The following is a 22,857-nucleotide window of genomic DNA, read 5'->3' on the forward strand; positions in this document are numbered from 1 at the left end:
ATCAACTGAGAACACAATGGCCTGATCCTTCTGGGCAATTCTGTTAAATCTACCAGCAGGTCGTTGGCTTTGTATATTGAGTAGCTAGGACATAGAAGGCACTTCACAAGGCATTATGAGAGATTAGAGAAAGTAGGAGCACTCTCTTTACAAAATTAGAGAAAGAACCCTGAACAAGGATCAGGAGACATTTAATCTCTCCGGGCCTCATCTTTAGAGTACATTGAGGAGACCACCGTGAGATTCTTTTGAAAGGGGAAAAAAGAACTAAAGATAAGTATTGTTCAAATTTTCCTCATCACAGTAAAAATAGTTATCATTTCTTGTCTGCTTACTATGTGCCAGTTGCTATGCCAAAGGCTTTTAACGTACATCCTTCTCATGTATGCATCAAATCTATGAATTTACCCCCATTTTCAAATCATGAAATAAGGACACAGAAAGATTAATGTGATCTTGCCTGGGATCACAGAGTTAGTAAATGGAGGGACTGGAAAGGCTGTGATTCCAGAGTCCGTATTCTTAACCCCTCTTCTACCAAAGTTCTTTGTAAAAGATACATGTCATGTAAAGACCGTTGTGCATTATTACCTAGTGAGAAGGCAAGGAAAACAGATGTTTTAGCTAAAGTTTGTAATGTGCTCAGTCACTCAGTTGTGTCTGACTCTTAGCAACTCCACAGACTGTAGCCCGCCAGCCTCCTCTGTCCGTGGTATTTTCCAGGCAAGAATACTGGAGTGGGTTGTCATTTCTTTATCCTGGGGATCTTCCCGACCTAGGGATCGAACCTGTGTCTCTTGTATCTCCTGCATTGCAGGCAGATTCTTTACCACTGTGCCACCTGTGAAGTTTAGTGACCGGTTAATATAACAATACCAAGACACTAAAAATAAAGACCTGTTCTGCATGCCAATGCTATAGACTATGGAAATAGGGATGCCCAACCAGACTTTGCTTGATTCACCCTTTCATTTAACAGTATTTATCGTGCATTCCCTATTGCTAGGCACATGCTGACCTTTAAAGAAAAGTTGTATTACTGTTATACTTAGCAGAATTTTCTGAATAGAAGGCTTATAGAAAAGGAGAAAAGGTTTTGCCCATGAAGGGAGTAAAATGATTGATTTCTGCAAAGGGGAAAAAAGAATGAGTCATCAGCAAACCACAGATAAATGTCAAGGAAGCAAACAACAAAAGGTTATTTTTTTGCACCACTTAAGAATTATTGTACCACCTAGCACAGCAGCTAGAACCCAGTGAAGGGCACGGATACAGACACAAATGAATGGGCTGAATTTTGCTCAGAGATGTGAAGGCCATCATTACACAGACAAGCCTTGTTTTATTAAGCTTTGCAAAAATTACATTTTTTTGCAAGTTGGAGTTTGGTGCCAACCTTCCACTGTCAGATGATGGTTAGCATTTTTTACCACTTAAGTTTTTTTTTTTTTTTTTAATTAAGGTATGTAATACCTTAATTTTTAGACATACTATTGCACACTTACTAAACTACAGTATCTGTGTTTGTTTGAGCAGTTAGTCGTGTCCAACTCTTTGTGACCCCATTGTCTGTAGCCCACCAGGCTCCCATGACCATGGAATTTCCCAGGCAATAATACTGGAGCAGGTTGCCATTTTTATCTCTAGGGGCTCTGTCTGACCCAGGGATTGAATCCGTCTCTCTTGGGTCTCCTGAATTGGCAGGCAGATTCTTTACCACCAGCGCCGGGTAAACATAACTTGTATGCATTGGGGAGAAAAATCATGTGACTCACTTTGTGGTGATACTTGCTTTATTGCGGTGATCCAGAACTGAACCCATAATGTCACCAAGGTGTGCCTATAATAGTCAACCAAAAAGGTTAGTGTTTCATCTATCATCTAATTACTCAACAGATTTATATTGGTCACATCGTACCACTGGGTGCTGCTGATACGGACGGCCGTCTGAGGTCTGGGGATGAATTAATCTGTGTGGATGGGACACCAGTCATTGGAAAATCACACCAGCTTGTGGTCCAGCTTATGCAACAAGCCGCCAAGCAAGGCCACGTCAATCTAACGGTGCGGCGTAAAGTGGTGTTTGCGGGTATGTTTTTCATTCATTCCTTTAGACATTGCCTTGTCACTTTATGCACAGAAGAGGCCCCCTTCCTGTGTCTGCCTCCTCAAGCATCTATTTTAGCAAATGTTTGCAAATGTGATTAAGCACAGAATTTCCAGATGGTTTGCTTCTCTCAAACCCTGCAAAACCACTGTCACTCAAAAGTACTGTAATGTGCCAGCCATGCATATCCAACAAAGGCTTTTAGAGCAAAGCTAGTTGAATATATGGTTACGTCCCTCCATCCCCTTGCCAACCAGAACTTAGTCGTTGTCTTCATTTGATGAGGATTCTCAACAAAAGAGGTCACTGTGACAGGTGAATTGTAGCACCCAAATAAGAGAGCAAAAATCAGTCTCATGCTGCCGAATAAGCTTATAAAAAGTTACTCTATTGTTGACAGTCATATGTATTAAACTATTTTAATTTTTTACTTTTTCTCTATAAGAAAGCCGTATGGCTAGCCAGTTTTAGGTACTCTTTGATTTCTTCCTCTACACCCAGAAGTCCTATATGTTCTTAACTCAAATATAACCTGTTTTGTAAAACCCTTGGCAATTCTCTACTCCCTCCAACTGCCTGCTGATTTTAGCCTTCCTTTCTTGCCATCCTTGGCAATCATGGTTTACTTCTGTGCTAGAATCTGCCATTTTGAGACAGTCCATGGAGTGTCTTCCTTTCGCATTCATTCATCACCTTTGTTGGCAGCCCCCACCTCCAAGTATTTAAGACAACCCAGAATGCTGAAGAAAGAAATTCCATGTTATATCAGTGGAATTACTGAAAAAGTATGACATGAAATTTTATGAATTCTCCATAGCTATGGTACTAGTGAAACAGCTACTTATCAAATAAAATCAACTGGCTCCTTGTTTAGGAAAAATTAGTAGAACTCACTTCAATGGTATATAATTAATTTCAAAAGAATTAAGACATCAGGGTCCAGTGTGAAAGCCCTACTACCTGTTGCTGCCATGGAAAGCAGTGTTAATCATTTATGTCCTGAGAGCTCGTTTATGGTGTCAGGATAACATGGTGTCCCGTGTAGCCAGAAGCAATCAGAAATGACTTTAGAGATGAGTTGAAAACTTTTTATTTCACTGGTCCAGATAAAAATAATAGAACAATGAGATGTTTGTTTCAGATTTATTTTTTTTAATTTTAAATATTGGGGTTTTTAAGCTCTTGGGTAAAAAGGCATATTAAATCTTTGAAGAGACATAAGGCTCAGTGAAATAAGCCAGTCACAAAAGGACAAAAATGGTATGCTTATACCTCTATGAGGTGCCTAGAGTAGTCAATGTATAGACAGAAAGAATGGTGGCTGCCAGGGGTTGGTGATTAGTGATTAGTTGCCAGGGAAAGTGATTAGTGTTTAAAAGATAACAAAACTTCAGTTTCAGAAGATGAAAGTTTCTGGAGATAGCTGGTGGGGATGGTTGGACAACAGTGATTCTGTACTTCGTGCCACTGAAGGATACATCTAAATGGTTACAATAATAAGTTTTAGGTTCTGTATATTCTACTACTATAAAATGAAATCTATGAAAGGAGATGCTTTAGGGAATAAATTTAGTAGTCCTATCCAAAATCTGAACCCATATTTTGCTTTTGGCATGAAAAATGAGTGGTCCCACCTACTTTTGTGGCTATCTAGGAGTGGTTTACCCTGCCACTTGATAAAGCAATAAAACTGGAATTTGATAAAATGAATTCTGAGGGAGGTTAATGTATCCAATTCTGTGATCAGAGTGGATCATTGACATCTGGAATCTGGGAAGAAAAGCAAAGTATACCTCTGACAGGTGTTGTCAGGAATCCTGCAGTAGGGAGGTCATAATGGTGCTGTCAACTTACAGTCTCTCTGATGGAAAAAGCAGAAGCAGAGCTGAGCAGAAATGTGACTTGAGGGTAATGACAACTTGAATGCAGATATGTCTCTGAGGCAAAGATGGTGGGCCACATCTTATGCTTCCTTCAGTGGGTTGTTTCTGTTTGTTTCATTGACGTCTTACTGCTGTACAATATCGCATATGTTACAAGTGTATAATACAGTGATTCACAGTTTTTAAAGGTTATACTCCATTTGTGAAATGAAGTGAAAAGTCGCTTAGTCATGTCCAACTCTTTGCAACCTCATGGACTGTAGCCTGCCAGGCTCCTCTGTCATGGAATTCTCCAGGCAAGAATACCGGAGTGGGTAGCCATTCCCTTCTCCAGGGGATCTTCCCAACCCAGAGATCAAACTCAAGTCTCCTGCATTGCAGGCAGATTCTTTTCCATCTGAGCCACCAGGGAAGCCCATTTATAGTTATTATAAAATACTGGCTATATTGCAACATTGTAGAATATATCTTTATAGCTCATTTTATACCTAATAGTTTGTACCTCTTACTCCCCTACCCCTATCCTGCCCCTCCGCCCATCTTCTGCCCTCCGATAACTGCTAGTTTGTTCTCTGTACGTTTGTCTGCTTCTTTTTGTTAATCCACTAGTTGGTTGTATTTTTTAGATTCTACACATAAGTGATGCCATGCAATATTTGTTTTCTCTGTCTGACTTATTTCACTTAGCATAATGCCAAGGGGTCATTTTTCTATCTGTGAAGCAGGAAATATTTCAGAATGGGCCAGTCTTGCTGCAGATTTGAGTCCAAATACAGATGCTGAGACACAGTATGCCCTAAATGTAACAGACTCTGGGTGTCCCCTTTGTTCTCCCATGGTATCGATGTCTGCAGATCCTGAATGTAAATACTAATGAGAGTGGTTTTCAGTTCCTGTGTCTCAGTTATGTGAGGCCAGGTGCTGTTATAGCTGTCACTCTCTTGGTTTGGTTGTGGGGTGGATGGGGGAAGGAGGAAGGGGTTGACAGGGCACATTTCTTGCAAAGGCGGGTAACCAAGAGGTACGTCTCTTGCACAGCCCCCAAAACCGAGAACGAGGTACCCTCGCCAGCCTCATCCCATCACAGTAGCAACCAGCCGGCCTCGCTGACGGAGGAGAAGCGGACCCCGCAGGGCAGCCAGAACTCCCTGAACACGGTGAGCTCAGGCAGTGGCAGCACCAGTGGCATCGGCAGTGGCGGCGGCGGCGGCAGCGGTGTGGTGAGCACCGTGGTCCAGCCCTACGACGTGGAGATCCGGCGCGGCGAGAACGAGGGCTTCGGCTTTGTCATCGTGTCATCGGTGAGCAGGCCCGAGGCCGGCACGACGTTCGGTGAGTGTGGTCACTTCTGCTCCCCAGCGTTTCCTGGGGTGACTGTTCTCTGGAGAGGGAAAGACGAGCCAGAATCTCATTAACAGAAATGCTTGTCATGCTTTCCGCTTCAGGTAATGAAAGTCTTAATTGGGGACGGACTTCATTGGGTAGCTTTTCCCCTCCTGAAGGTTGGGATTTTTTTTTTTTTAACTCTTCAGCTTCCATTCTGGTGGCACGTTCACAGGCAGACAACGTCATGCATAGGTGAAATTTGCAAAGAAGCCCCTTGACAGGATAAACTGTGAGAAATTCTTGCCAGAGAGAGACCTTTGCAAGGTCCTGAGCAGGGTATCAATCATAGCAGTTGTCTCAGAAGGTCTCCGCATTTTTAAAAGAAGCATATGGTTTTAGAAATAAATGCCTGGGGGGAAAAATAGAGGTGTGAGGAGTAAAAAATATACATGCAATGCCCTTTCCATCTTATCTGTGTCCTTCCTCTACTCTACCTATCTCCATCTGAAATTTTAAAATTTTAATTTAAAATAATATGTTTACTGTTGCCTGGTGGAGAATCTAATTAAAATCTGAGTGCAGAGCTGTTTGTCTTCACTGCCCTTGAATTCTAGCAGGGGTGGTTGTCCTGTCTCACCCAGATGTTGGGGGTTTCAGCAGAGAGTGGAGAAGCACAACTGTCACCCTCTCACAAGGTCAGCTCTCTGCAGGGTGCACGGGCTGAGACAAATAGGAAGCCAGGTGATTCTAGGAACTAGGAATCACGAGTCTTCCTACTAGAATGGATCATAAGTATATACTCCAGAACTGATCCACCTTCTTCATTAAATAAAATGTCATTTGTTGTTTTTCCCAAGCACATTTGTTAGTTAATATGGAATATGATGGGAGACAGGAAGGGCTGTGAAACATGCTTCAGCTCTGTCTCCAAATTGGCCTACCCACAAGGAGTCTGAGGACCACTGGTCCAGGTCGCTTGCTGGCTAACATCAGCTAGGTGCTCCATCCTGTTGGATTTCTGCTCTGGTACAACTCTGTTTGTCTCCATTTAGTCTTGGTACTTTGCTTCCTGCTAAAGTCATGTCCCTTTAAGGTGCAAACTTCAGGGGACAGTGCGTCAAGCCAGGTCTGTGCATGTGTGGCTGCAATAACAAACACGCATTACTAACAGTGCCTCTCTGAGCTCTGTTAATAGCATTATCACAGCATGTTGTGGGTGGTGGGTGACTTGACCTCAAGGCAGGGTGGTTTTCTGGCTTGTTTCTCCATTAGTTTTGAAGACTTTTCAGTCCAATTTGAAAAGAAAAGAAAAGCAGAGGGGACAAAGACATCTCAAATTATTTTCTTCAGATCTGCAGTTTGTCCCTATGCACCCGGTGATATTCTCAGAATTTGAGTTCTCAGTTTCTCCTTCTAGAATGAAACAACAGATACGTCTGGTGGGAGGTTTTGTGTTGTTAACAAATATCGAATGTCTTCACTCACCGTTTGGTGTCTGATTGTTTTCCTCCAACTTCTACAATGAGCAAATTAAACTGTCCCTAATACCTTGCATGTGACCTCTCTCCTGAGCTACGCAGACTTTCCTCCCACCTGCTGTATGATACCTTTCCCATGGACTTGTCCTTGGAGATGGGCTAAACTTAATCAAGACCTTGAATTTGAGTATGGAGGCTTTCCACCACACCTGCTTGTTGCTTTCCAGAAGACTGTTTAACTCTCTTTTGAAAAATTCTTTAACTTTAACCTTAACATCCAGTGATACACACTCAGGCAAATATGCTGAAATTCAAAGCAATTGCAGCTCATTTCCCATACATTTTATCCTTACGCTCTGAATTAGGATGGAAGAGCCTTCTCTTTCAGGGTTTCCCATGTTAATTTTGTCACCCTTTCCCAAAGATGGCTCAACTACGTAACTATCTTTACAGAAAGACAAACTCTCAAAATCAGTGGACGTGCCCAAGGAAGTTTACAACTCAGTATGCAAGTATCTGGAAACACTAGATCAGGCCTCAAAGCCTATTTTCCACCTCTCTTCTAAAAGTTACCAGTCACTCTTGGTTGTGACATGAAGTGCCTCAGAGCACACAGTAAACTTTCTTCTTCAAATGCACTTTTCCTGATTTTTCCCGTCAGAGCTGTGTAGTAACTGAGGAGGACAAAGGAAATGATTAAAGAAAAAGGGTTGAGGAATGATTTGAACCTAGCTTCAGATCACTGTTCTCCATCTGAGTATGTACTAGATTTTCTTACAGCTTTGAGGGGATTTCTATGAGGAAGAAGGAGGATTTCAGAGCTAATGAGCCATTTGGGCCCTTCTCTGAAAGCCCGCGAGAGCAGCTGATTGAGCAAAGGTCATAAAAGGAAAAACGCGTGTCAAGGTTGGGTGCTTTCTTGGCTCGTCTCGTAATTACGCCCCTTTGCTAAAGCTTTCCTCGTGCTGGATAGCAGGCAGAAAGTCTATGTGTTCGTCTCTTCAGTGTCTTCAGATTGGATTTTTGGCACTGGTGGACTCTCTGACCTCACTAGACACCCAGGGGTTGTGTTTTCTAAATGGGGGAAGAACAAAACATTGGCAGAAGCGTAAGCAACAGCTGGCAAAAAGGAAGTGACATGAACACAGAATGTGCGAAAGCTTCCACCCCAGCTCTGGGTTTCATGTTTGAAGTCCCCACATAAGCCCACAGCAAGTTACTTTGGGGGCTCTTGAGAATCTTTGGAAATGGCTAAAGATCCCAAATTTTGCCACTGATAGAAAGAGGAAAGCTGGAGTGTCCCCCTCATTTTTAATCGGGAGAGGACTGCAGCGATGAACTATCATTTAGGGCTGTAACTCTTTACACAAACGCCCGAAACTTTGCCAATGTTTTGACCCTCGGCACAGAGTTCTCCTTTAATAACATTTGCTTAATGCTTTAATTAATTAACACTTAACCTTCTCTTTCCCTTTTCAACCCTTTTTCTCCTCCCTTCACTCTATTCCCATGTAACGTTAAAAAAAAAAAAATTAAAACTGACTATCAAAGCAGGCAATGCATGTGTGGCCATGCCTCACAAAATAGGTCGGATTATTGAGGGGAGCCCTGCTGACCGATGCGGCAAGCTGAAAGTGGGAGACCGGATCTTGGCAGTAAATGGATGTTCCATCACCAACAAATCCCACTCTGACATTGTCAACCTCATCAAGGAAGCGGGCAACACAGTCACCCTCCGCATCATCCCTGGGGATGGTAAAGTATACCTCTCGCGTGTGTCTCTGTCTCTCTCTCTCTCTTCGTTCTTATTCTGTCTTTGGTGTTCATGTAATTGAATAGTGTTGACTTAGAGACAGTCCTCTCCGACCCTCTCTGAGTATACCCATCAAGCACTCATGAGCCACTGTTACTAAATCTTACCTCACCGTCTTGACTTTATCCTCTTGCCCAGGGACCCTGTCTTGCTACAGAGATAAACATATCAGAAAATTTTTAACTCTCTCCAATTTATTTTGGCTGTGGTGCCCTTGTCTTTAAAACAACAGAATAGTTTGGGTATAGGTGGTAAAACTTGCCTGATATTCTACCTGGAAATTATAGACTTTTTTAAAAAAACAGGAATGTAAAATCTGAGTGTATAGTATGATGATATCATAAAACCTATGTAAGGACAGTGGAGAGCCAATGCTGGTTTTTTTTTTTCGATCAGAGTAAGTGAATGTATCCATGTTTTTTATTTAATAGAAGGTTATTAGAATTTGTGCTATATGATTTGTCTCTACTTTTTGCATGTGGATGAAGAAAGAATAAAATCTCAGTATTTTCAGTATTTTGACAGGCTTCCATTAAACTAGGCCTGTTCATATTTATTTGGTTTATATGGTTCAATTCAGATCTTTGATTCTTTTATAACAGTGGTGATTCTGCCCCTTGAGGGACATTTGACATTGTCTGGAGTAGGTACTAAATGATAATCTAGCGGGTAGAGACCAAGGACACTTCTAAACATCCTACAGTACACAGGACAGCCCCCACTACCAAACGTTTTCCAGCAAAAAAATATCAGTACTTACTTTATTATTCTTGCTGCTAAGTCACTTCAGTCGTGTCCGACTCTTTGTGACCCCATAGACAGCAGCCCACAAGGCTCCCCCGTCCTTGGGATTCTCCAGGCAAGAACACTGGAGTGGGTTGCCATTTCCTTCTCCAATGCAGGAAAGTGAAAAGTGAGAGTGAAGTCGCTCAGTCGTGTCCGACTCTTACTGACCCCATGGACTGCAGCCTACCAGGCTCCTCCATCCATGGGATTTTCTAGGCAAGAGTACTAGAGTGGGGTGCCATTGCCTTCTCCAAATTACTCTTACATACTATATTATTATAGTATATAATACTTATTATATTATATTATATTTACTTATTTTATTATTATTATTTAATAAAAATGGAGTTGATACACTAATGTCTCTAAGAACCTTCAGAGAATTAAGTCCTGTATATTGACTTCCTTCTAAGCAGATTTTGCCCTTGGGAAAAAAGTGATATTTTTCCCAGAATGTTTCAGTGCCTTTTTTTTTTTTTTTTTTCATTCTTACTATATATTTATAAAATAAAATATATTCCAAAGTCAGTGGTTATTTCTCGAGAGACAACTGTGGTTTATGGTTATAGTGTGATAAAATTCTATGCCACTGATCTGTAAAATAAGAAAATCAGAAGTTTTATCTGAAAGTAATTCACCAGATCAACATTTTTATCTACTAATTGCTAGAAAGTGAGCCATGTTAGTTTAAAATTTGAGTACTATAGCCTGTGCATTTCAGAAGATGTAAGTCTAAAACCAAACAATAAATATTTGAAAATTGTTCATTCTAAGAACAGGGATATTTCACTGTACCAGAAATACCCGCTGCCAAATGTGGAGGGAAAAAATAGCTCCTTGAATGATGGTCTATTTCAGCCTGCCTCAAATGCATGGTTAGTAATTTACCATCTGGTCTAGAGTCCATTCTACCAAATCACCACTCTGGAAAGCTATTAGAATTTAGGAAAGTAGTCACAAGATGATATAACCTAGGTTCCTAATGGAAAAGATGAAGGAAGCTAGGAAAATTTGGTGACAAATGGTGGAGAGAGCCTAATGTAGTATATAAATTTAGATACATTTATCTCCATGCTGTGGTGAGATTTCAGAAAATTAATTCAAAAGAAATGAACACAGGATATAACTTTCTGAGTCTATGTTGGTTAGTCTGTGGGAATGAAAATTTCCAAAAAGGAAGGAAGGAAAGAAAGAGCTCCTTGAGGGAAGAGCTTAGAAAAGAATTCACAATCAGGAAAGATAAATATGCAGAAGCAACTTATATTCCTGTGCACGTACTTGTTGACTTAAATTAATATTGGGCAAGGGAAAGTATTTTTTGAGAACCTGAACACCAAGAACTGGAAAGCAAGATAGATTATCCAATAACATTTGTCAATAAAAAGATGTTTTTTAAAACCACAGTCCTTCAAAAGTGTAAAATTTGAACAGAGCTATCACAGGCTGTCTTGGTGAGAAGAAAGTAGATGTTAAAGTTGATACAGTGTAGTTAAGGATTGATGTGCTGCTGAGGACGTGATTTCATCACAAGATATTTCAGGAATTCACCACCATGATAATAAAACTCTTCACCAATTACTTTGTCATTTTCAAAGTGCAGGTAAAGGGAATCAAGTCTGACAGAAAGTGGATTTCTAATACTCATCTTTGTGCAGGTAAAGGGAATCAAGTCTGGCAGAGGGTGGATTTCTAATACTCATCTTTAAAGTGGGGCCAAAAATTGCCATCTTGGAAGTTAGAATGAAGGCAGTAGGGTTAGATTTCTGGAGAGATGCTGAAGCAATCCATGAGGATTTTACAAGAACCTATAGAACAGAGAGTGACCTTTGCAATCTGATGAAGAGAAAATCATGCTGGATCCACTTCCTCTCCATAAAAGTGTGCTGGACATGGTAGATTGTAAGGTAAAAGGAAGGCATTCTCTCCATGTCAGAAAGTTCTGGTCTCCTTCAGTCTCTTACTCTAGTGTTTAATGGACTAGCCCAGAGACATTTTGTTGAGTGATCTTCATAAAAAAACTGAAGTCCTTCATCTGAGTGGCTCAGGAGCTCTTAGAAATCCATCTTGTTCAGGGTACTGTTCTCAGAAACACAAGGAGCCACTTCAGGAAGAGGCACTCTAATGAGCCAGACAGAAGGAGATAAGCTGACCAAACTTGGAGGAGATGAGGCTAAACACTTTATATTAGTTTCTGGGCTAGTTACTTGTTCATTATGGAGTTGAAGACTAACTCATCCTTTCTTTGCACAGCTCCTCAAAGGGGAACTTAAAAAGCAAAGTAGTCTTGAAATAATATCACAACGTGGTTGAGCAATTTTAACAGTTCTTGGCGGTTATTTTTATCAGACAAGGATTGAACTGCAGTCATCATTTTCACACTGTCATTGAATACTTGTGCTTTCTGATTTTATCCTGTCATGTCAGTCATATTTCAATTCAGGATAAATGTTTGCAAAATGTATATTCAAAGATGCCTCTAACAGATAACCCATTTACTATTAATGGAGTCATGAATTAAGGAGAGATCACATATACTTAATGACTGAGAATGGCCCTAAATGAAATTCACAACCAAAATATTAATATATGGTTTAAAGGAATAAACCATACCTGGCATTAGTCCCCAAGTGAGTTTTATATATATATTTTTCCCTTCTATTTTACATAAGGCATCAGAACCATTTAAAAAATTTTCTTACTACAAACTGTTTTAGTTTTCTCACTAAAAAATGATCAAATTAAAAAAAAGAGGACGATGCACCCTTGATTGGGCCATGCTGGGAACTTACTCCCTATCCATTGGCTGTGCCTTGTGGCAATTCTTCCCCAACCAGGAACCATACCCACGCCTCCTGCAATGGAATCATGGGATCAAGATCGACTGTTTTCCAGGGAAGCAGCATGCTCATGTTCGTTCCTCTTGTCATCAGTCACCTGATTTCTCCAGCTTCACTTCTGTCCTCACTCTCTTTCTCCCATTCCCCTCTCACCGTTCTGTCTCTGCTAGCCCCCTCCAACAAAAGCTTTGAAACATGACCCCCCTTGATTTGGGCACTATTGTGTCATTCACAGTTCTCAGACAGGCGTGTTCAGGGGGGTTCTCACCATCCTAGGCTTTTGCGACCTTTGGGAAGAGGCTGGGAGGTGGAGTGAGGGCAGAGCCTCTTCCCCTGTGAGAGGTGGACAGCTGGATAGGAAATTTATCATGGCAACACAGAAAGGCCCACAGACTGGCTTACATACTGAATTTGAACTTGAATTCTGGCAAGTCAGAGCACACATGCCTCCTACTACTGGAGTGTATAGAAATACCCTGTGAAGTCTGTGAGTGAGACTAATCAGAAAGAGCAGATCCTGACTGAGCCAGGCTCTCATGGAATCATCAGACTGAGTCAAGTTCAAACTAATGAAAATATTTATGAAATTAAAAATACATTATTTAGGGACTTACTTGGAGGTCCAGTGGTTAAGTATCCATGCTTCCGCTGTATGGGGCGTGGGTTTGATCCCTGGTTGGGGAACTAAGATCCTGCTTGCCCCGTGGTGCACCCTAAATAAATAAATAATAAAAATAAAAGACATTATTTAAATATAGTCTCTTTTCCCTGAAGTCTTTTTATTTTTTAATTTTTTCTTTTTATTGACGTATAGTTAGTTAACAACGCTGTGTTAGTTTCTGGTGCACAACAAAGTGATTCAGTTATACGTGTTTATGTATCTGTTTCTGTACTTCACATCTCTCTGACTTAAAGTATTTACTTGTATAGGAAGTAAGGCTTGGTGACACAGGTAATGCCATTTCCTTGGCAAAGGTAGATATGATAGCTAGCATATACTCAGGCAAGAAGAACAGAGTTTCTATCATACACATTTTAAAAGCCTCCACAAACTTTTCAAATATTTATGGGATTTAAATTTTCAAATGCTTCCTTCAGGTGTTTATTACATATGTGTTTATGCATTAAAATATTTATGAATAGAATGATTGTATCCATTGTCTATTTGCTTGGCCTTGTAATGTGGTTCTGTAAGGGCAGCTAAGGATATTAACATGGGAGCAAGGTTAGAATGGTAATCACTTGTCACGGAGATAAGTTGAAACCCAAGATAGAAGCTCCTTTCAGAAGTTAGTGCCCTGGTTTAGCACAGCACCGTGACGGTGCCTTGAGAGGTAGGATATGCTCCTCTCGATACGTGATTGCTGTGGAAACGGTAGTAATATCCATTTTCATTCTCCCAGGAGAGTTAAAGCAGGTATAAACACTGTTTAAGAAAGCACATAGGGCACTTGCTGGAATTTATCATGAAAACAGTCAACCTGTCCACCTGCCTTAAGAGTTCCACAAGTCAAATACATTGACAGTCCTTTTTAAAACTGTTGCTAGGGTGTATATTATATCAGACCCGTCTTTTGTGTTTATTCTTTTATATGGGGGACAGTTTACTTTGGACTAGAGATAGAAATTTGTGAGGATGGGCTTCAACTCCGTAGTTTTAAAAGCTGGAGAGAATTTCAGCACACACGGTCTTGGTTTGATTCTAAATGAAGACTTAAAAGCTCATTTAAATATATATATATAACATTATAGATCTTTTAAAAAGCATCCTGGAAATTGAGGATATGCTAAAAGTTAATAGTGCTTGAAAATGACCCAGGAAATCTAGAAGTCAAAACCAGAGTGTTTTGTATTTTAATTCATCTGTGATACAACTTAGTGAAGTTGGTATTTATACAGGAAGGTAAAAGTACTTGCTTGTTAAGAAGGAAATGTACCAATCACATCCAATTTCCTTGACCCCTGAATAATTCCCTTGTAAATAGAGTGAAACTAAAAGTTAACTATCAGGCAGACCCTGGGTTTAATTGCCAGTGCCTCCACTTGCTCTCTGGATGACCTTGGACATATTGCCTACTTTTTGTAAGCCTCAGCGTCTTCAGCTTTAAAATGGGCATAATTAATCGCACCTATTTCTTTGAGTTATGAGGATGAAATGAAACAGTGCATGTGGGAAGGAACCGTACACGGTGTGTGGCACATTGGAAATAATTGAAATATGGTGGTTGTTCATAGATTAAGAAAAACAAACAAAAGGAGAAAAAATTCAGTGGGCTCGCTCAAATAGGCACTTGCATACCAAATGTTAATTTCCGAAATGCTTAACGTTAAGCTTCAACTCAGAACAGATTTGCATATAAATATTTGAAAATAGCAAAGGAATGATGGGAGGAAAATAAATAAAAGAATTCTACTTATACGTATGTTGAGTGGTTATCTGTTACATCTCATCAAGCCTTGAAAATGGCAGAAGTACTTGAAAGTACTTGAAAGTATAAGAAAAAGGCTTGAGAATAGGATCTGATCTGCCTAGAAAACTCTGGCTACCAAAAACACCCAAGAACTCTAAAGGGGAACCTCTGCACAATTCAGTAATTATAATCACTCTAATTACAAGGAAACTTTCTTTTTGGTATCCTGATGGTGATTTCCCCATGGCCCAAGCAATCTTGTGATTTCCCAGAGAGTCTCCATAAAATTAATTACAGTACATAATATGAAGTTTTTGTAAAGGACCAATACATGTTTATGAAACTTCTGGCAAGTCACATTGACAGGCTTTGCAGTCTACTAGTCCTAGGTAGGAGCACAGCAGGTAGACTTTATGAAATACCACTTCAGTTTATCACCTTGGTTGTGCCGGTTAACTGCGGTCATAAAAACAGACTAATATTATGCTCTTAATATTGTGATAACGGTAATAAATACATGCCACCCATAAAAAAGATGGTCTTCAATTTTTGAGCAGTTTTTACGTGCCGGGCACGAGCCCAAACACTTTTCCTCCCGGGTAGTCTTTGCATCAGTGTTCTTAGATACTTCTGTTGTTCTGTATGTGTAGATGAGGAAACTCAAGCATAGAAGGTCTAAGTAACTTTCCTTCAAGTCCCAGCTAGTAAATTGCAAAGTTTGGGTTGCAAAGCCAGGTAGTCTGAGTCTAGTCTCTGACCTTGTAACCAGAACACCCGACGAGCTTGAGAAGCACCACGTCCCCCTCTTGGAGGGTCCCAAGGTATACTGGCACCATTAAGGGCCCATAGGGAACACAAAACACAGACACGCAAAAACACTTCTGTCTCATCCACTGGTTTTCAGCCCTGCTTGACCACAGATTACTGTTCCCTCAGATTCTGGTGCAGCATTTGGTAGAACAGGTTCTGTGGGAGACATCGTTCTGAAGCATGAACTTTGTTCACCTGATTGCGTTACATTTTCTTACTAATCTTGCACCACCACTATCCAGATCATAAGCTTTAGGGCTGGAATAGAAACTGTTAAAGTCATATTTCAACTGTCTCATTTTGCAGAGAGTTTAAAAAACTTAAACCCATTTCCACAGTAATAAATACAGAATAGAAACAGTAGCAAGGGCACTGGCTGCAGTCAGTGTATGTTGAGTGCTTACTATATGTCAGATACAGTGCTATGTGTTTCATATACTTTACTCCAAGGAAAGGGATGATGATCGTCATCATCCCTTTCAAGGAAAAGAAGACATACAGATAGTGAGTCAAGGACAAAGAGGTTTGAACCCGGGTCTGATCTCCAGCCCTTTGCCTTTAACAGCTATTTGTAATGAAAATAGAATAACGGAAAGTCAGATCTAAGCTGAGTAGCATTTTTAGCAAAGTACAATGGAAGATAGAGCACAAATAAGTGGGATTAGTGAGATATCCATAGAAACTCCGTTATACGTGGTGGGTAGATACATGTATTCCACAAACTATGGAGTGCCTACTGCAAACCTCAGAACTCCTAGAAACTTCTAGACTTCATGGTACACTGTGAAGTAAAGGGGTAGTTTACAGGCTAATCTAAGAACTTCACCCCCACATTTAGCATTTTCTTGATTAGAAAATGTGTGGCAGGTTCCAAAGTGTCAATCTAAAAATAAATTCAAATAGTGCAGCTTACTCATCATTGTTTATTATCTGCCTTGATCTTAATGGAGAAATAATTAGTAAAAGAACATAAGACTGATACTATGTAAATTATTTTAATATATTTTTATATATGCACGTCGGTTAGCAGTCTGTAGGCATGTTCATGAGTGTTTTCAAATCCTAGGTTTCCAAGCTCCCAGAGATTAATGAAGATGTTTATGAATGTGTTTAGTGAAGAAGAAAGTCAATTTACATAAGAATACAATCATATTTGTTACATTAGGATGGCTTCCTGATTTGTACAACTTAGATTTACATACTGGCTCTGACTAATGCAAGTTTTAAAAATAACTCTTCATGAGTGATACTAGGCAAGATCTCACAAGAATTCCACATTTTTAGTTGTGTTTCATTAAAAGCTTTGGGGAAGAAAGTAGATGTTCTCTGTATGTATATTTATTAGTAGCAAGAAGTTAGAACACTGACTATTCACATGAGAAAATCAAGCAGACTCACTAAAGATCACCGATAAATTGCAGGGACATTAGCAGAGACATTTATTATTAGCCTGTAAAAGTCTGGGAAATAATTTTGCAGTGATTTGATGGGACTGCCCTTTTCAAGTGATGGGGGAAGAGTGAAAGGCACCTACCTTGGCTATGATTTTTAAAGTACCATTTTCTTGGCAAACTCTTTATTTCATTTGTGGAGATACCTAGTTGGAGGAGTGTCATGGGGGTGTACATGGCTCACATCATAGAAGATCTTAGAATGGTTCTTTACACTCTTTTTTAGAAATTCAAGTCAGAACATTTTGAAATGGTGACAGAGAATTCAGATGTCATTCAGGTGTGGGGCTTCTGCACACCCGATTTGATGATGTCTTCTCCGGGGCCTTCATTTCATGATGTTCTCTCTTACCCTGCAGAGTCTTCAAATGCCACTCTGCTGACCAATGCGGAGAAGATAGCCACCATCACCACCACACACACCCCTTCGCAGCAAGGAGCCCAGGAGACCAGGTCAGACATGACTTTGGCTTCTTTTGTTACTTTCAGGGGAAAAAAGTAACTCTTGGTGGTGTGATGATACTGCTCTTTGATTCTTTCTCAGGCTCTCCACGGCTTGCTCTTATATATATTTTTTCTCTTGCTTTGGCAGGAATACCACCAAACCAAAGCCAGAATCTCAGTTTGAATTCAAAGCACCCCAGGCAACACAGGTGAGGACTGTTTCTCTTTTTGCCTTATTGGCTTTGTGCATTTCCTTCCAATTTCCTGAAGCTCTTTTTACCAGGTATCTTATAAGGTACTTGCAATTAACATAAATAACCTTTTATGTACTAAATATATACTAAACATGAACTCACATTGGGTTATCAAGTAAATAACATTACTTTACTACCTTTGAAAAATATCCCTAGACATCCTTTTTCTGGAGGCAGGGGACAAGGAGGACCAAACAAAATAAAATGCTACCAATTATCTCAATAATAGGTGATCAGAGAAAGAGCAAAACAGGAGATAGCTGGTCATGGTATTCGTAAAGGCATTTATGTCAAGAAAATGTCTTTTGGTTAAGCTGTTTCTCAGACTTGTGAATTTCAGGTGAGGCTCCTAAAGCTACCTACCTGTCCCACAAGGTGGTAATGGAGGGTACACACGTGATAATAAGTGAAGCAGATTTGGGAAACATTGGGTGATACAGAGTTAAGTAGTTTTTTTTTTTTGTTTTTCCTCCCCCTCACTGGCCTTCTCAAAGCCTTTCCTAATCTTTTCCCAATTCTCCTAACCAGCATAGGAACCACTGTCAGGATGTGTGGGGCTTGCCATTGCTATCCAAATGATGAGATATTTTAGGGCCTTGGGCAGGGAGGCTAAAACACCAGCAATGTGCAGGATGGTATTATTTAATGAAGGATTTTTCCTGCCACAAATGCAAGTCACAGCCTCACTGATTAAATTTTAATATATGTGTGTTGGTATGCAATCTGTATGCACACTCATGAATGTTTTCATATTCTGGATCTCCAAACTCCTAAGGTTAATTGATATTAATAAACAATTAGAAACCACCAAGAAGGGGATACAAATTGTGCCTTTGGGTCAAATGAGCCATAATGGAGAGTGTTTGGGAAAAGAGAGAGAAATGTGTGTCAATTTAAGTCCTCCCAGAATAACTGCGTTTAATTTCTTTGAATAGGAGCAAGATTTTTACACTGTGGAGCTGGAAAGAGGAGCCAAGGGATTTGGTTTCAGTCTTCGAGGAGGTCGAGAGTATAACATGGACCTCTACGTTCTGCGCTTAGCAGAGGATGGTCCTGCCGAAAGGTGTGGGAAGATGAAGGTAAGTAAGGGAGAGGCATCTGGGATGGACGTGAATAAGTCATCTGCAGTGACTTCTTGACATCTTATGATTAGGGCCTGCACGCTCGTGAGCATTACATGTTTCTACAGCTTTTCATCTCTCCCTCAAGCTTAGATGTATCTACCAGAATTAGGTGAGCTCTTCCAACTCTGGCATTGAATAAAGGATTAAAATCACCCATGAACTTAATAAAGTGGATATTGTCTGAATCCCATTTCCAAATCCCAATCCCATTTTCCATCTCTTATACTTAATCTCGTATTCAGTTCAGTTCAGTTCAGTCTCTCAGTCGTGTCCGACTCTTTGCGACCCCATGAATTGCAGCACCAACTCCCGGAGTTCACTCAAACTCATGTCCATGGAGTCGGTGATGCCATCCAGCCATCTCATCCTCTGTCGTCCCCTTCTCCTCCTGCCCCCAATCCCTCCCAGCATCAGAGTCTTTTCCAATGAGTTAACTCTTCCCATGAGGTGGCCAAAGTATTGGCGTTTCAGCCTCAGCATCATTCCTTCCAGAGAACACCCAGGACTGATCCCCTTTAGAATGGACTGGTTGGATCTCCTTGCAGTCCAAGGGACTCTCAAGAGTCTTCTCCAACACCACAGTTCAAAAGCATCAATTCTTCGGCGCTCAGCCTTCTTCACAGTCCAACTCTCCCATCCATACATGATGTGAGAAAAACCATAGCCTTGTTGGCAAAGTAATGTCTCTGCTTTTCAATATGCTATCTAGGTTGGTCATAACTTTCCTTCCAAGGAATAAGCATCTTTTAATTTCATGGCTGCAATCACCATCTGCAGTGATTCTGGAGCCCCAAAAAATAAAGTCAGCCACTGTTTCCCGATCTATTTCCTATGAAGTGATGGGACCAGATGCCATGATCTTAGTTTTCTGAATGTTGAGCTTTAAGCCACCTTTTTCACTCTGCTCTTTCACTTTCATCAAGAGGCTTTTTAGTTGCTCTTCACTTTCTGCCATAAGGGTGGTGTCATCTGCATATCTGAGGTTATTGATATTTCTCCCGGCAATCTTGATTCCAGCTTGTGCTTCTTCCAGCCTTACTTCCCTGGAATTCCTGGATATCCCAGCATGCTTTGAGAGCAGGAAGCCATGTGGTTCTGTAGGTTCTGGGTGGTGAGCTCCGTTCAGTCTCTCACTACTCACTGCCACCTTTCCCTGGCCTCAGGAATGAGTTAACTGTCTTTCTTAACAGTGGGCCAAGGACACCATAGCATGAATATTCAAGATCATTTGGTATTACTCAGTAATGCAAATTTTAAATGCACACATGCCAAAAAAACCACTGTGTTCTATTTCGATATCTAATATCTCCTACCACGTATGAATATGTTGCTCTTCTGGGCAGATCAAATGATTTTTAAAAAATCATTTGTTCATTATATCTAGGGGGCATAGATTGAGACATACATAGGGAGCAGTTTGGAAGGAATTAAAAGAAATCAAGAGTCAGATCAGGAAAGGAAAAAAGTGAATAAAATTAGTCCTGAGCAGAAAGGGCGGAAAGTGACCAAAGATAAGGAATTTAATAATTGTAACTTAAGACAGAATCTTGAAGTTTATATTTCTGAAGACTGAATTTTTTAATAAGATTTTTTTAATTGAGAAAGTAGACCACTGTGATTTTTTAGAATTAGATAAAAAAAATGATGCATAGTAAGAATATAATTTCCAAGGTCAAATTATGTACCAGTTTCTTTTTTTTTTTTTTTTGTACCAGTTTCTTATATATCCTTCCTCTATATATACACATGCGTAATTTGTGCATATACAGTGGTATATAGTCCTTTTGTTCATATTTCAAACACATGGATTTTGCTTTTAGCACCCCACTCCAGTACTCTTGCCTAGAAAATCCCATGGACAGAGGGGCCTGGTGGGCTGCAGTCCATGGGGTCGCTAGGAGTCGGACACGACTGAGCGACCTCACTTTATTTTTTCGCTTTCATGCATTGGAGAAGGAAATGGCAACCCACTCCAGTGTTCTTGCCTGGAGAATCCCAAGGACGGGGGAACCTGGTGGGCTGCCATCTATGGGGTCGCACAGAGTCGGACACGACTGAAGCGACTTAGCAGCAGTTACTCATTTAAAAAAGTTTCTGATTGAAAGAAATACCATTATTATATTTTGTATCATGTTATCTAGTTCACATGACATACTGTAACATTTAATTGGACCTCAACATGAAAGGCATGAGTTGTTATCCTCCCCTTACTCAGATAGGAAATGAACTGCAAAAAAGTAGAGAACTTAGCCAAGATCACTTAGCTAACAAGTGATAGGACTCAAATTCAGTGCCTTAAACTCCAGCACCAGTCTTTTTCTCTTCTGCCTTCTAGAATATGTGCTTCTTGAGAGGAAGTATCTGGCCTGTCTTGTTCACTCCTTTACCTCCAGCGTATTAGCAGTCAGTGTATCAGCCTGGAGTGTGGTCTCATCTGAAGGCTCCTCTAGGGAAGGATTTGCCTCTAAAGCTTCATGGTTGTTGTCAGGATCAGTGCAGCTTGGGCTGTTGGCCCAAGCCCTCTCTCGTTTCAGTACCATAGGCTCTGTCACAACATGCATCAGAATAGACAAGTGAGACGACAAATGAGGGCCAGTAAGGCAAAAGCCAAAGTTGTTTTGTAACCTTATCTTTGACCTCTCATCACATTTACCATGTTCTGTTCGTGAAAAGCAAGTCATTCATTCCAGCCCACATCCAAAGGAAAGGAGTTTACACAGGGTTTGAATTCAAGTAGGCAAGGATCACTGGGGGCCATTCTAGAAGCTGTCAACCACATCCTCTTCCTTCAGCAACTTGTATTTCACATCCTCTTCCTTCAGCAACTTATATTTCCCTCTGCTTTATTTTTTTACCTTAGCGCTTACACTATCTAGCATACCATGTATTTTTTTAAGTTGCCTGTTGTATTATATTTCCCATATTAGAATGTCATCTCCTTGAGGACAGAGAGTTTGGGGTTGTTTTTTTTTTTCATTTCTGTCTCCTAAGTAATAGAAGATTTTTCTGGAACATGTCCAATGAAATCATAAAGCATCTCCATAGCTGATGAAACCCTTTGGTGATCTTCTCACTTGGTTCTCTCTTTCTGGCAGGTTGGTGATGAAATTTTAGAGATCAATGGTGAGACCACCAAAAACATGAAGCATTCTCGGGCTATAGAACTGATTAAGAATGGTGGCCGCAGAGTGCGTCTGTTTCTGAAGCGGGGAGACGGCTCGGTCCCAGAATATGGTGGGTCAAACTATGAAAACATTCCTTCCTTCCCTGGCATGACTCCATGAATTTGTCTCCAGAACTGCAGCAGGAAAGTCTTTGTTTCCCCTGTTCACCAGTGTCTTACCAGCCTCTCGCACCATGTGATTATTTGCCTCGCTTGTTCTGAAATCTCTACACATTTCATCCTTTTGCTTGCTCACGTGGACTGGGGCATGGTCTAAGATGAGATCTTTATATAGCCCCCTTTCTGATAATCAGAGAGAACATTTTGTCTAGTCCGACCAAGAGCGAAGGAATGTTTGTTTGAACTGTGCCAAACCGTTTCTCAGATCCAATTGTTAGCACAAAATGACTCTACTCCTTTTAAGAAGCAGGAAAGCAGGTTTCCTGAGTGATAATGTTGAGGCACAATTTTTTTTCTCCTCTCTTGTTTTTGATTACTTGATATCTTTATTTAAGAGGCATGAATTTTGGAGATGATTTGGGGGCCTTGCTCAGCATCAAGGAGGTGTATACAGTTCTTCTGCATGCCTCCCACTGGTCCCTACCCCAAATCAGACCACCTGAGCCCACAACTCAAACAAACAAACAAACAAAACTGTTGAAACTTTAGCCATATGTTTTTAGATGATAAAGGATGAAATCAATTCCCAGTGCCCATCATGAGGGAAACATGTTACTATACCTTTCCTGTGAGGAAAGCCAGCTTATGCATAGAGTTCCTTTGTCATATCTGTAGACATGATTTGACCAAACAGCAATGATCTTTACATAGCTTAGTGTTCTGATGGCGAAATATTGTATATTATAATAATTATGTCCTATTTGAGATTCTTGTTTAAAATTTAAAGGAAAAAAAAAAAAAAGCTATGCCCTAGATGTAGGGCTCTTCTTCCCAACCAAAGGTCTACAAA

The 22,857-nt window shown here is 40.5% G+C and overlaps 1 protein-coding gene across 46 annotated transcripts in view; it reads left to right on the forward strand.

The window, feature by feature from the left end:
* Positions 1-22,857, forward strand: part of MAGI1 (membrane associated guanylate kinase, WW and PDZ domain containing 1) — a 645,902-nt gene that overhangs the window by 616,300 nt on the left and 6,745 nt on the right. For 22 of the 46 annotated variants that reach the window (XM_086366992.1, XM_086366969.1, XM_086366979.1 and 19 more), the window contains 7 exons: positions 1,897-2,089; positions 5,029-5,322; positions 8,346-8,549; positions 17,262-17,355; positions 17,495-17,555; positions 18,536-18,679; positions 21,820-21,958. In XM_086366992.1, the coding sequence (XP_086223118.1) occupies positions 1,897-2,089; positions 5,029-5,322; positions 8,346-8,549; positions 17,262-17,355; positions 17,495-17,555; positions 18,536-18,679; positions 21,820-21,958 (1,129 nt within the window). The remainder of the gene's footprint in view (positions 1-1,896; positions 2,090-5,028; positions 5,323-8,345; positions 8,550-17,261; positions 17,356-17,494; positions 17,556-18,535; positions 18,680-21,819; positions 21,959-22,857) is intronic. The other 24 variants (XM_086366972.1, XM_086367005.1, XM_086366981.1 and 21 more) reach the window with 3 other exon arrangements.

This window comes from Bos grunniens, chromosome 22, assembly GCF_055505025.1.
Source record: "Bos grunniens cultivar Pamir isolate PY7600 chromosome 22, Bosgru_T2T1.0, whole genome shotgun sequence".
NCBI classification, from domain to species: Eukaryota; Metazoa; Chordata; class Mammalia; order Artiodactyla; family Bovidae; genus Bos; species Bos grunniens.